Raw genomic sequence first — 15669 nt, forward strand, 5'->3', positions numbered from 1 at the left:
ATTAAGAGAAAGTACGAAACGAAACGTACCTTCCATGGTGTTAAGATCATGAACAAAACGTGAAGCAATGGCCTTCACCATTTGTGCAAGAGTGTGGCATAAGTCATACACCTGTGTCATACAAATAATATTTCATGAGAGTGACGAGCCGCGATGTGATGATGCAGAGTGGGGAAAAGAATGTGGGAGTCGGAGCACAAACAGAGAGCTTGACACGCCATCCTTTAGCAAACAAACTCTTGACGTGCGTTCACTCTTTACACCGTTACCACCACTCGCCTGATTCCAGGGTTCTGGTAGGAGCATTATCAGGAATAAGACGAATTGAATGTTGAAAACAGTTGCACTTAAATGACCGCCAGAGTTACGTTAGCGCTTTAGATTGATTCAAACTTCCTAATTTGAGGAAAAAGAATGTTGTAGAAACAACAACGACTAAAAAACTAAAATTTTACCTAAGAAATTACTGCAACAGATGTAATGACTACCACAAAGGTAATGGACTGCTCCAAATGTAGCGACTGCAGCAATTGTAGTGTGAGGAACAGCAGCAAGAGAAGGCAAGCAACAGACACTGCAGTAAGAGAAGGCAAGTAACAGGAACTGTTGTAAGAGAAGGCAAGCAACAGGAACTGTAGTAAGAGAAGGCAAGCAACAGGAACTGTAGTAAGAGAAGGCAAGCAACAGGAACTGTAGTAAGAGAAGGCAAGCAGCAGGAACTGCAGCAAGAGAAGGCAAGCCATACAGGCACAGAGGGGCGCTCGAGAGGTCGTGCGTGAGTCATGGGCAGCACACAGCCTGGCCTCCCAGGATGAACAATACAAAGCGGCGAGCTCATGCACTGGCATCGCTAAGATAGTCAACTCCTTATTCCTTAATTACACTTTTCCGGTTTAGTGACACAAGAAAAGAAGGAATCCAGCGCGCACACAAAGAGGATTTGACGACTAACATTATGATTCAATTGCGACATTAGGAAGACACAAATGAAGAGGATCTGCAGTTGATTATCAGGTTACACTTCTAATAATCACGAGAAGAGACTTGGTACACAATAATTGGACTACACTACTTGGCAAACCAAATAAAATAATTTAGTGTAACTTTCAAACTAAAATAGGCAAATCAATTTTCCAATTAGAAAGTATTAACATCAATTTTAAAGTTACCTAGTATGAAAGTAGTAAAGTACTAACATAAATTTTAGAGTGAAGAACATGTGTTTTGACAACCATCAACGTCGACAGAAGCACTCAAATGTTCATATTTTAATAAAAATAAGCTTAACAAAAATTGAAAATATAGGGAGAATTTTTCCTTTTTTGGGGAAAGTGAGAGAGATTGATCACGTTTGTCACGACAAAAATGCGGGTAATTACTTTCATTATGGATAGAACCGTGGCGAGACCGTAAATTGAATAAATAGGATAGTCTCATAACGAAATAAAATATATCATAAATAGAATAGTCTCGTAGTAAAAAAAAAGGCAATCTAAAGGGCAAATTCGACGGTCATTTCGTATCATTTACTTTCGCACAAGACCCAAGGCGTTATAAGGATACTTAGCCTAACTAGTAGAGAAGGCTTGAACCTTGTGTGAGTGTGACACCATCTGAATCCACCAAATGACCTCTCATGAAGCAGTTAACTGGCAATAGTAAACCAGCGATGAGGCCTCCTATAAGGGTTATTCACATATAGATGCGGTAGAGAAAGTCTGCAGTACACACGTGCATAGACTTTTACATTTCCATCACTTCAGTTTGCTGACCAATGTCTCGTATTCCTCCACATGGGCCAGATGGCAGGAATAAAGGTTGAGTTTCAACCACAGCCGACTGCCCTCATCGCTTGAGACTGAACAAGGATGAGATGGAGGTCATGTCTCAACGAAGCCAGCATCGTTGGTGACACGATGGATAATAAAAAACTCCGACGGCCTTAAAACGTCACTGAAATCGAGTGATAGCTTTGTTAAATTGATTGATATTCTATGGCTCCGGAGTAGTCTGTATATTTGTAATTTTTTCCAACTGAATTAAAATAGGAAGTTCACTACCCGAACAGGCCAACTTCCTTATAATTATGTTACTTTAAATAATGATCAAATACTTTCCTTTGTGACCATACATCCGCCTCGTGAAGGTATATCCTATGCTACGTACATAGCGAGGTGAATAAAAGGCAGAACTGCAATGCTCGTGAAGGAGAGTCAAGACCCATGGCCACGGTCACGACATGAGAGTTGGTAAGACCAGGAAGCAGTGAAGGTCTCTTCACGTCTTCATGATCTCATCCTGCACGCTCTTGACCCTTTATTACTTACGCTCGAGTAACTCGGCACAATCAGGGTCTGGTTTCATTACTGTACTATCACTTTAGTTGTGAGTAACGCTTCTATTTTGACAAGCGTTAGAGCTACATTCAAAATATAAGTTAAGATTTCAAGTAATTTCTGTGATTATGAATTGAAGTGTTCTGTATATATCACCGTTTCTTCCACATTACAGAATAAGAAAAATCCTTTTAAAGTCCGGCTGAACGTCTCGCTAATACAATCGGTTAGAATAATTTGCAAATAGCGACCACATGACTACATGGAAACCATTAGGTCACACAAAGAATATATATAGATAGATAGTAGAGATAAATATAATAGATGTTTCAATTATTACAAAATGACAGTCGATTATTCCTATGAAAATCAGCAAAACAACACGTACTCTTCGAAATGTACGAAACAGTGTTTCACATCTAGTGTCAAATACGCACTCAGTGGGAGAAACAACAGCAATGTTAAGCCTATCAGAAAGCCTGCTGAATAGCCTGAGTTACAGTTCATTAGTGTACTAGCAGAAGTGTTACACTTCATTAGTGTACTAGAATAGGTGTTACAGTTCATTAGTGTACCAACATAGGTGTTGCACTAATAAACCGTAGTTACAGTTCATTAGTGTACTAGCATAAGTGTTACAGTTCATTAGTGTACTGGCATAATTGATTCTATAGCAACGAGGTTGTACGTGAAATAAGTTATGCGTTCATCTCACGGCACGTGTGCACGGAGACAGAATGGAAATAGTGGCGCAAGTCTTGCAGGAAACACACGAAGAAACATCCGGAGACTCCAACAACACACAAGTGAATAAATAAGCGCGGTTTTCGGTCACAAGAAAAAAGTCAGAACGTCGAGTTCTAACACCTCTTGTAGGAAGCTAGCTGAGTTTCAACACTATACAAGAAGCCAGTCGAGTTTCAACACTCCATACAAGAAGCCAGTCGAGTTTCAACACTCCATACAAGAAGCCAGTCGAGTTTCAACACTCCATAGAAGAAGCCAGCCGAGTTTCAACACTCCATATATTGCATGTAAGTAGCCAGTCTAGTTTCAACCCTTCATGTAAAAAGCCAGCCCATTTTCACCATGCACCAGAAGTTTAAAACGCTGATCGAATTACAAAACAAGTGAAGCGGCTCGAGTTCAACGTGGACGCTAGTGCAGCGCAACACGGGAGGTTAAATTCATAAATACGTTTCCTTTTAATTTTACATTACTCGACGCACCAAAGATTTCTTCATAGATTCACGTCGAAAAATTTATTTATGTTAACGAGAATGAATATGATAATTGATTATTCTGGTGTCTCTCTGACCAAGTGCCTCGCATTATACAGAAATTCGATTGTGCCAGTTAACTATATTTATTATAAGCTCGTCAACATCCTACTATATACAATAACGACATCTGAAGAGAAGCGAAAATACCTAATAGTTTTCCTAATCAGATGATATTGATGGTGTATGCGAAGAATAGAATGCAGGTTCCGAGAATAGCATACACTCTCCAGTAAAGCAATGAAATGCAAGTCTAGCCTTACACTCTTAACCAACACCAAAGCATTCCAAGTGGAGATTGTTCCGCTAAAACGGAGCTTCGTAGCAAACAAAAACCCTGAGAGGAAGAACAAAACCTTAGAAACTGGCGTCTTTCTTAACCATTCTCTAGCGTTTCTTTTCTTCCTTCACACTTGCAGTGAATGTTTGTCACCGCGCGATTGCAGGCATGACCGATACGACTGTCGCAGTGACTGCAACCGTGACTCTTTCCCTTAGCGATGTTTGTGAGGAACAAGCGGTTCAGTTTAATAGATTATGGGGATACCTACGTTAAGGAAAGGACGTTCACATTTCGCTAAAAAAAATACACACAGGCCATAATAATGCCTAAATTATAAGGTTACCAATCCCTTTTGACAATCCTTCTAAATTAAGTAATTCACATATTTAAACTATTAACAGCAATAATTAAACGAAGGTAAAATTAAAATAATTTCAAAAATGTGCAATATTGAGTTCAAATGAATTTTGCTGTGTTTGAAAGCTTCACGGTAAAGCCAGATGACTAACTAAGAAAATATGCAGGATCGAAAATTAGTCTTTGGGTGATAAATGAAAATTAAAGTTTGGGTGTAAAAACATTACCGCAGCCAAGATTGAGTACAAATATAGTGAGAGAGGCGGACTTACTGAACATGGTACACGAGATGAGAGAAATTATGCGGTGTGAGAATTAAATAAGACAAAATATGATAATTATCAAAAGGATATTGATCAAAGTTAGAAAAATACAACTTAAATGTTAATTAGAATACTCACAGCTTTTGGCATGATTGCGGTCGCTGGGGAGCTTCCTCTTATGACGCACTGTCTGGAGACACAGAAAAATAACCTGAGATTACACGATCCACCTTCAATAATAAATTATAATTACATTTTTCATCGACGAGGACACTTATCTATGGAAAGAAATACATTGTATAATTATACAAGCTTGTGATAAGTTAATCTGGAGCTTCGTACAAGAAATCTATGAATAAACTCTAAATAAAATTTAATACTAGTTTGAAACTACTAGACTACCAGTAATAATAAGCATGTATATATCGATAAAAATTAGATAGTGCTAAGGTTTCGATATCATTATAGGAGCAAAAAAAAATTACATCAATCACAAATCGGACCATAAATACAGAAATATAAAAAGAGATTTAATTATCCGCAACTGAACAATCAAACACGAGGAATATTTCCCTGTGCTGCGTATACGGTCGGGTGTGAGGAAGGGGGGAGGGTAATTAAGCGTCAAAAGACGACAGCACAACAGTAACATGTAACACATGAATTAGATTAATGGTATTCAAGCATTCATGGGACATTCAGACTACCTATGAAGTTATAATCGACAGTGAGAAATGGAATATAGCCTTAACATCAGGCGGTGAAGCTGTAGTGACAATAAATGTATTCAATGAGAAGAACAAGAAGGCGAGTTGATGCGGTGGCAGGACACATAAAAGGTTTCCACGACTCCACGAGAACCCAAGAATTCTGAACGACCTACAAGGAGCGACAGACCTTGACACATACAAGCATCAACAAGCACGTCGTCGCCTCAACAAACTGCAAAGTTCGCTATAGGGCATAACGGCGACAATTCATCTACAGTAAGTATTGAAGCAAGCATTTTTTATGCAGTGACCGCAACAAGAAGTGGCATCGGCCCACAAATGGTAAAGCCAAATACGTACGTTACTAATGCTATATAATTCTCTCTTCATTCTTTTAACCGCAAACTTATTCGGAAATGCAGAGCAGATTCGGTACATTCGGACGCATCCAACAGCAATCCAGTTAACATGTCAGCGCATAGTAACCAGAAGAATATACACCTTATAATGCAAATAATGAACAAAATACTACGCGATGAAACGTAGAAACCATATATTTCATTTGGTAAAATGCGAGTAAATCGGTACCTAACAGAACGCCTCAGAATGAGGAGACAGGAGACCTATCATGAAGCGTGCATGCAGTACACGTAGCATACAAACAGCGTACGCAATCCACACAACGTACACACAATCTACACAGTACACAAGACTCGTCAGCAGCAGGCAGGCTAAGCAGGCCACGCGACACAGCAGTGGCAGGCAGGCTAAGCAGGCCATGCCACACGGCAGTGGCAGGCAGGCTAAGCAGGCCACGCGACGCGGCAGTGGCAGGCAGGCTAAGCAGGCCACGCGACACAGCAGTGGCAGGCAAGCTAAGCAGGCCACGCCACACGGCAGTGGCAGGCAAGCTAAGCAGGCCACGCCACACGGCAGTGGCAGGCAGGCTAAGCAGGCAACGCCACACGGCAGTGGCAGGCAAGCTAAGCAGGCAACGCGACACGGCAGTGGCAGGCAGGCAACGCGACACGGCAGTGGCAGGCAGGCTCCGCCACATGTCGCATGGTCGCCGCACAGCTCCACAATATTGACGCTCATTATTCAGTAGCTTTACATCACAGCATTACAAAGATGTACTCATCTCCTGATTACAGGCTTCCGTTTAGCAGTGATTTAAGACGAACAATGCATAGCTGCTATCATCTTTATTGCATTTTAAGAAGCACTAAGCTCAGCTTGTTCAAAATGAGGTCTTTTTCTCATTCTTTACATATATAAAAAATTAACCAAGTAATGAATAACTTAAAAATATCATCATTCATTTGTCTGTTCCTGGTATTTCGTATGAAACACGGTAACGAACGCGATTAAGTATAAAATCTGTAGGATGGAAGTTAGAATGGACGGAGTGCGAGTGACCTCATTGACCTTGAGACTGACCCACTCCCCCTCCTCCCCTCACCAAACATTCACGCACACCCACCATGTGGATTGCTCAAACCTAAATATCATTCATACGCAATGTTGGTATTTTCAAAATAATATAACACAACACACATCAGAGTAATAGTTGAACATTAGTCAATAGAATTTCAATTTCATCACGACTCCTTTGAAAAATAAATAAAATATAGTAAAAAAAGCTAGTTGGCAAGACGATTTCTAAAATGCCGAAGAAGCCTGAAGCAGAGAGTACGTAAGAGAACGTCTCTGCACTACAAAGTAACGCTTTAGTTCATGTATTCTACTACTACCAAAGTACTGTACTATATATATATCTATAGGTATATATATCGTACTATATTGTATGTATTTTGGTTCAATACCAAGTAACGCTTTGGTTCTTACATGTATTGTGCATGATTGACGTGTATCTTTGATACCGTCATTAGCTCATGATCACAAGCTTTTTAAATTGCAAATGATCTATGAGGAAATATAATAAGTGGAATGATAAATCGAAAATAGATAATACGAGACACAATTTGAGTCCAGTTTCGAAATTTGCAGGAAATTTTAGATTTAAAGTACGAATTAAAATTTGACTCAATTCTTCTATTCAGCCTTGATGCGATACCACAAGATTTCACCACTATAAAAAACGAATTGTACATCCAATTGATATTACGCCGTGTTATAAGTTAATTTTTGCTGGGTTAGGTTCCTGCGGATGGTTAGCACGGTCTTAAACCAGAAAGATAATTTTTAAATTTTTGAAATTTTTGCTATTTTGAGTCTCGTCATAGCCAATGCCGACCACAATTGAAAAAAATTACTTTTAACCTAAAAAAATTAAAAATCCCTTTTTAAATGTTGCTTTGTAACGGAATAAGAATGTCGCTTTGTAACGGAAAAGAAATGTCGCTTTGTAACGGAATAAGAAATGTTGCTTTGTAACGGAATAAGAAATGTTGCTTTGTAACGGAATAAGAAATGTCGCTTTGTAACGGAATAAGAAATGTCGCTTTGTAACGGAATAAGAAATGTCGCTTTGTAACGGAATAAGGAATGTCGCTTTGCAACGGAGTACGAAATGTCGCTTTGTAACGGAGTACGAAATTTTGCTTTATAAGCGCACTCTGATCGATCATATGTGGCACGGTATTTGACGACACCGCAGCTCCTCAAGCGTGAGCAACACATCAATGTTTGGACATCACCGCGTCACCGTCATGACTCATCACTCGTGGCACAAGAGACGATAAATGAAGTCATACCTGCACCACCACGTCATCTATGCTTTCGTCTTCAAGGAGTTCTAACAAATGTGCAATACAGTAATCCCTCACCTATCGCGGATCTTTTGTTTCAGACTTCGGTCGCGATAGGTGAAAGCCGTAATGGGGAATTGATCGACTGATAGTTTTTATTCAAGCATTTTATTGTGAATATTTGGCTAGTTTTCATTGTTGGAAGTGTTTACAGACCCTTCCCACACTCCCACTGCCGATCTACTCCCGCAAAAACACGCGCACCTATTTAGTTTTATCTTCATACCTTATACGCATATATACTTCATACCTACGTGTATAAGGTGTGAAGATACGTACTTCATACCTATCGACAGTGTATTCAATTACTGCTAACATTATAATCCAACACCTCATTGTCAGACCTAAAAAAATACTACATTCCACGTCATTCACCAACTACAAACCACTCAGCAGCCTCTACCACCTGCCTCACCAACTACAGACCACGATCAGCAGCCTCTACCACCTGCCTCACCAACTACAGACCACTCAGCAGCCTCTACCACCTGCCTCACCAACTACAGACCACGATCAGCAGCCTCTACCACCTGCCTCACCACCTACAGACCACGATCAGCAGCCTCTACCACCTGCCTCCCAACTACAGACCACTCAGCAGCCTCTACCACCTGCCTCACCACCTACAGACCACTCAGCAGCCTCTACCACCTGCCTCACCACCTACAGACCACTCAGCAGCCTCTACCACCTGCCTCAGCAACTGTCGACCACGTCACTAAGTCCGTACCCTACAGGAACTACAGCAAACAGAATGCTCGCGCACTAACAGTATCCGACAACAGAAACCTGTTCCGTGACTTGACAATTCACAGCAGAAAAACACGAGATTGAGACTGTATGGCAACTTTCAGCATTCTCACAGCAACTCGATAAAATATAAATATTATAATAATATGTACAATAAGCAGCACTTAATGAAAACATTGCCGCTCTTCTGTGCGCATTGTTGCGGGTAACAATGAAAACTTACAATGAAGTAAAAAAATATAATTAATATGCCAAATATATTTAAGAATAAAGAGATTTTGGAGCGTTGGATTTCACCGAATTCTTTTTTAGATCCGTACACACTTACAAATAGAGAGCCTCGAATGTCATCAATTATTTTGTTGGCCCCACAACTCGACACAATATAGCAATACATAATTAAAGATGAATCAAGCATGTTATACAAAAATATTATTCAATTTAACGGAGATCATGGATGGATAAGAAAAATTATTGCCGATATACTCTAGCGTCCCAGCGTCTTGCGTTCATCGAAAACATACAATAACTTTGTTTTAGACTTTAGAGGCAATATTTCTACAAAAAAATCGTACTTAAAAACAATGAAAAATATAAGCCATAGCCAAGTTAACGACCTACTTAACACGATAATTAACTTCATTCGTTATCAGGACTTCTTCTAACCCCTATAGCCTATACCATGGGTATATAACATGTTGATACCTTAAACTTACTGCTTAAAATGCAGTTTCTTCATGGCTTGGGAGAATTCCCCACGGAGATAAGATACAATCCACGTGTTCAGATCCTCTAAGAACTCTCGTAGAGCTCTACGGTTTTATCATAGATTAATATATATATATTAATATATAATACGTGTAAGCCTAAGGCAGCACCCCACACAAGTATCACGTCAAGACTACACGAGTCTCATGGCCTGCACCGCTCTAAACCGGCCACCTCAACCCTCTTGTAATTTCGGTGTGCAACATGGAGCTTCCTCGCTGGAATACTAATAAACGCAGCTGCCGTATCATGGTTACGATTGTGACAAGGATCCCAATGCGGCATCCACTAGTTCTGTGATGGAATAGGCGATTTGGTAATGAAATACATGCAGTCTTGAGAGGTCAGCAAGTCGTGAAAAAAACGAGTCGTGAAAAAGGAGGGATGAGTAAATATAATGCATAAGGTGACGGGTAGCCGGTGTACATGTAGATATGAAGCTGCCACGAGGTCTAACACTAGACGAATGCAGTAGGGAAATGGTCTGTAACGAACAACTTGTATCATGAGAATAGAAGCTCGAACTAGGATATGGTAAGGATAGCCGTTATGAACTACCCCTGTAACTACCCCGAAATATCTACAATACCATGAGGTATATATAAGCTTGACGATTATTACTCGGAAGACAGCACAGCCTGAATCAAGGTACTATATGTGTGCTGTAAGAGAAAAGAAGTATGCTCAAGATCAAAGCTGGTTTGAGAGGAAAAAATAAGCAAGCTAAACGTGCGCTTTCGTGAATTCAATTCTCACGCAGCAATCTGAGCCATAAAGATGGCAGTATGAATAAATTTCCAGCAGAAATGTACTCATGATTCCTAACCACATAATTAATATGTGCATAAATAATCAGAATATAAATCAGCTTTGAACTGTAGCTCTTGTTCAGACTGATAAGAATACTTTAGTATAATTGACAAGTTGGCAGATAACGTTTATCAGACAAGCAGTCGATTTAGACTAGATTAGCAGAATGACAGAAATTTTGCTGCTGACCAAGACGTACGAAACTTCTCAGAAAAGGAACAATGCATTGTCATTATCATTTATTTGATTTTTTGGCTAAATGACCAAAATAATGACATTTTGCTCTTATGGTTTCTTGAATGTTAGGTATATATTATAAATTATTTGAGCAATAACTTTGTTAAGGTCTCTAAAATTCTGTACTTTGCTACGAAAATGACTAAACCAACATTACACTCTCTAGCAGCAAATAATACAACTCATATAAATATAATTAGCAGCTGGTAAGTAATAACTACATCACAACTACTGCATTGCAGCCCTGATACTTCCATCATATATAAATAGGATTGTTCATTGAGTAATATTTTGATTGATACATTTCAGTGATGCTGATATCTCCACTAACTACATTGTCAAAAGACAACATACATGAATTATCAAGTGAGGTATATATACTATAGCAGTACAGATACAATAGAGCATCTCACGTGCAGGTTGGCACCCGCATGCTTGAGAGCATAGCGGGAGTTCTTCAGCTTGCCTACGATGCAGCAGATGCAGTCTTCCCTTAAGTCTTCCAGAGCTGCATGGCAGCCGTTAACAATGCTCGACATTGTCTGATCCTTAATTAAACTTCATAACATAAACATCTAAATAAAATTCATGTTTTCATACTAGTTAGCTCATGTTTTCATTCTATTTAGAAAGGAAGAGCACTTGGTTATACTCTAAAATAACATTTTAATTTTATCTTTAATTTAATGTGATCTTTGATTATCCATTTATAAAGTTTTACAAGTAGAACCCGTGAATTTCTCTCATTTACTCAAATGACAATGTCTGTGCAAGACATTTGAGTGGTGCAATAACTTTACCCATGAATTTATTTTCCTTTGACTTATTTGGGGAAATAAATCATTTCTATGATTTGCTAACAAGAAATCTAATATCAGGCTTCCACATAAAATGAACATGCAACCATTTATAAGCACAGAAACAATACTAACAATGATAAACTTGCAAAGAAGATCACGATTTTGATGTCAAACTACAACTTCCATTCTTTCACACATTTTCCATGATCCAAAATATGATTATTTGTACAGCAATCCCTTGATTAGCACGGTGGTTTTAAATACCGCGGAAAAAAAATTTGCGACCTACCCTTAATCTACACGGGGCCGGTTTTGATTAGCGCGACTTTTTTTTCACAACGCATCATTTTCCCGCCTCCAGCCAGAGGTGTTATCTTCGTAACACAAGTGTTACTTTTTGCTTATTAGATCTTATGTTGTTACTTTTGTTACGACTTTTGGAAAAATTCGCCAAATGTTGTTACTTTATGAATTTCAGCAATAATTCTTTAAATAAGGTCCCGTTCCATAGGCACTCATGCTGACTACAGAGTTGGTTTAACCGCGCCTTGTCTCATTCATAACTCGAATGGTCGAGTTCGGCAACGTTCACCGGTAAGTGCGCCATGCCGGTGCTCTAGTTACTCGTTAGCCTTCAACTGGTCAAGATTGCTGCCATATCTACTGCTCATTTTTATCAAACTACATAATTTTCCTTGATAAATTACCGTCATAATTATGGACAATAAGGGAAGAAATCTAAATCTAAGGAGAAAAAGAAATCTAATCCTACTGTGCAATTGAAATTGGATTCGTTTTTCAGCAAAAAATAAATGTTAATTCACTTGCATTTCTTTTATTTATTTCCCCTATTATTTAGAAAAAAATATGATAAATTTTAGTCGAAAAAAAATTATTATGTAACTTTGCTATTTTTGAGGATTCATTATAATTATTCCCATATATTCTTAAGTTTGATTAGCGCGGTTTTGCATAACACGGTAAAACTTGGGGATTTATTAACCACGTTAATCAAGGGATTGCTGTAATTGTAATGTATTATTGCAATTAACCATGAATTACCAACTCAATCCATATTTTCTTGCATGTACAATTTTGGTTTCCAAAATAAACAAGGCTGGTTGTCATTTCACAATATTGTACAGAAACTCTGCAGGCAAACACACCATTTATATAGCCAAGTTTTCCATAAGGAGTGATTGATTTTTGATGATGCTAAAATTTGAAATTTGCTACATTATTATAATTGTGAAGCATTATATTTTTCAAGTATTTGCATAGAGGATTTCAACTTAAATACCCAAACATCATTAATATCATTAAATAATATATTTAAGTAAATAATTTGTGAAGTTAGAAACCAGTTCAAGATTTCTAAAATGATCTATACATAAATTCAGGACTCATAGTTTTTTGTAGACCTAACAGAAAAAAAGCAATTACTGATTGTAAATTCCAAGTTATTTCAATAGGCAAATGTCCAATGTGAGTAGACCTGTTACGTCTCAGACTAGGAACAGATGCAACAACACACAATTGAGCATGGCAACTAAGGCATTAAGAGAGAGCAGGGCAGGAAGCCCACTTGTAGGGGTTCAGGCTTCTGGCCCATAAGCTCATGAGAAAGAGGATAGACAAATAAAAGCAGCTATTTTATGGCATGTGGGAGAGGGAAGAATGCAGGAGAGGTAATATATGAACAAGTGCACATATATATCATATTGGATTTATAAGATTTTTCTTTTATTTAGAGCTGAATTTGAAACTGATTAATTTACTACGATGGATGGATATTAAATATGAGAAGCAGTAAATGACCACTCCAAGAATTCCACAATCCACACTGAGGTGGGAAATTATATTTCCATCCTCTACTATACTTTGAATGATAAAATTGTATTATATATGGTGGATTGAAAGATTAAAGTGTGGAATTAGGGAGATATAATATATAAATAAAAAGGTGAACATAGAAGTGAAAAATAAAATAGACTGTTCTCCTTGTAACTCAGATCAAATTGTAAAATAAGACAAAGCTTAATTAGTAAGAAAAGATCCACAATTTAACAAAATGAGTCCAGCAACATGAAGTCTTGTAGATAATAAAATTTGAAATTTGATCCAAAATCTATCACAGAACTAGTTTTAATAACATCATTATTAACATAAGTCAGGTTTGAATAGCTTACTGTAGGCTATAAAATAACCAAAAACAAAAAGTAGTAACATCCCATTAATTAAATATTGGGATGAGTCAAAATTAGATAATTTTGAGATTTACACATCATTTAGCTAGGTACCTCCTAATTTAAATCATGACCATGATTCATGAATTTTTCACAAATCATCTTCATGAAAATTAATGATCATGAACTTTTTCTCAACACCAAAAATGAGAAGCTCAAAACATAGCTTTGTTAGCCTGTTAGGTACCTACCTACAATCTTAAAAGTTAAAAGTAGAGGTTCAGCCCCAGGTCCTGACTCCTGAGTCCAGCCCCAATGTACCTACCGGTAGTTCAAACTGTTAAATCTGTCAACATCCTGGTATGTACAAAACAGTACCTATTATTTGCTAAAGACAAAATTATCCTAGCTGTTTACCGATGAATAAAATGGTGCTTAGACCGGCAGAGCTCAATGCATTGCAAATTGATAAGCCTAGGTACAGCATCGGGCAGTGGCAGGCAGGCTGAGATTTTGCCGACAAACTAGGTACCTACCTAGCCTACTCGAGATTACTCCTGCCTTCATAAAACTACATCTGTACATCAGATTATAGGAAATATTTTCATCGCCAACGTACTTGACAAAATATTTCCTTCCTTCTTAGATGAACTCTTGTGTCAATAATTTAAGAGCAACACTTCACTAATATTAGATTGCGTACGTTAATCGTACCGCTCTGGCGACTGACAGCATGAACTGTCTAAGTTGACAATCAACAGGCAAGTTTCAATTCGGCGGCAAATATTAATAAGACTGTGAGAAGTTACGCTAATATCCTCGAAGCCAAAATGTTTTAGACGATTCATGAAAAGGCCAGAAAAGATTGATCATTATGAAGAAAATAATCATGGCACTCACCTATAAAAAAAACGTCAGAAATCGTCACACATACACTCTCCCTCAATATGGCCGCTTCACTGATAGGAGGAGTGGCGAAATTTCAAAAGCGCAGCTCATTGCGCACATAGAAAGTAAACACCTCGCATGTGGTATCTCACTATATAAAAAAATGAAGAAATAGATTAGCTGAGCTGTAAACGTATGATACAGGTAATTTCAAAGTTTTCTTTATTAGTGTGGTCTTGATGCTACCGGAACATCAGAATCATATTTCACAGAAATAATGGTTTTCTTCATGTTGTAGAAAACTGCCGAAAACTTCTGGTGCCGCCGAAATTTATTCCGGAAATTTTCGTACGATAGAGTGTCCTGAGTACGTAGCCTACCTATCCTTGATCCATATTTTACATCGATATCAGCTTACTTCAGCTTATTTCTGTCATATATAATTTTACGTTGGCATTACTGAAGAATATGAAGAATGACATTTAATCCACGATATACATATAACGAGTGGTTGGTAAACCGTTCGAATAGATCACCAATATTCTGGGCTAAAAGATTCGAACATAATGTCCTCGCTCTTGACGAATGAATCCTTGCGAGTGATGCTATGTGTATCTCCACCTTCATTTAAAAAGGACAGATATAGCAATAAACTGTTTTGTAATAGAATAGAAGTGTCGGCACTGAAGAAATAGGCCCATGGCATGTTGCCGATTCTTGAATTTTTCGTGACTTGATTCACAAGGGATCCGGCCTTTGCAACCCGATCTTTCCATAACTTACGATTGATTGAGAATTTGAGATAGCTGCTGGTCTTATTGCCTTGGGCCGTAATTTGCTAGGCATTTTAAGACTGCATATGCTCCTGCATAGCTTCGTCTAGTGAAATCTGTTCTTCAAGGCGTTCATACTCGGAGCGTCAACGACGCTATCAGGGAGGCTGTTCCACATGTCGCATGGATGTGTTACAACGGTTTTTTTAGTTTATAGCCGTGGGCCCTGGTGTTGGTTCTTGTTTCAAATTCTAAACGTACATAAAATTTCCGTTGGTTTTCCTTATCATTCTTCAATTCAGCCGAATTATCTTCTCTATAATGACAGTCAGTCTCGCTAACCATGCTGTTAAAAACGACTAGAAAGATTTTTTACTTAATAATCGACAGTATCTTGCAGTGACTCAACGGAGCACAGTTTCCTCTCATGAGAGAAAAATTAGGCCACTTTTGGCCT

The 15669-nt window shown here is 38.3% G+C and overlaps 1 protein-coding gene across 2 annotated transcripts in view; it reads right to left on the minus strand.

Moving 5' to 3' along the window:
* The window catches only part of LOC108664368 (moesin/ezrin/radixin homolog 1), a 40132-nt gene extending 25472 nt beyond the window's left edge, over positions 1-14660 (minus strand). The window contains exons 1-2 of one of the 2 annotated variants that reach the window (XM_018150947.2): positions 14452-14660; positions 4658-4709 (exon numbers count right to left, since the gene is read on the minus strand). In XM_018150947.2, the coding sequence (XP_018006436.1) occupies positions 4658-4669 (12 nt within the window). In that variant the 5' untranslated portion in view covers positions 4670-4709; positions 14452-14660. Of the gene's footprint in view, positions 1-4657; positions 4710-9466; positions 9505-14451 lie in introns of those variants that run through there. The other variant, XM_018150946.2, reaches the window with a different exon arrangement.
* Positions 14661-15669: the final 1009 nt, after the last annotated feature.

The sequence above is a fragment of the Hyalella azteca genome, unplaced genomic scaffold (assembly GCF_000764305.2).
Source record: "Hyalella azteca isolate HAZT.00-mixed unplaced genomic scaffold, Hazt_2.0.2 contig12079, whole genome shotgun sequence".
In the NCBI taxonomy this organism is placed as follows: domain Eukaryota; kingdom Metazoa; phylum Arthropoda; class Malacostraca; order Amphipoda; family Hyalellidae; genus Hyalella; species Hyalella azteca.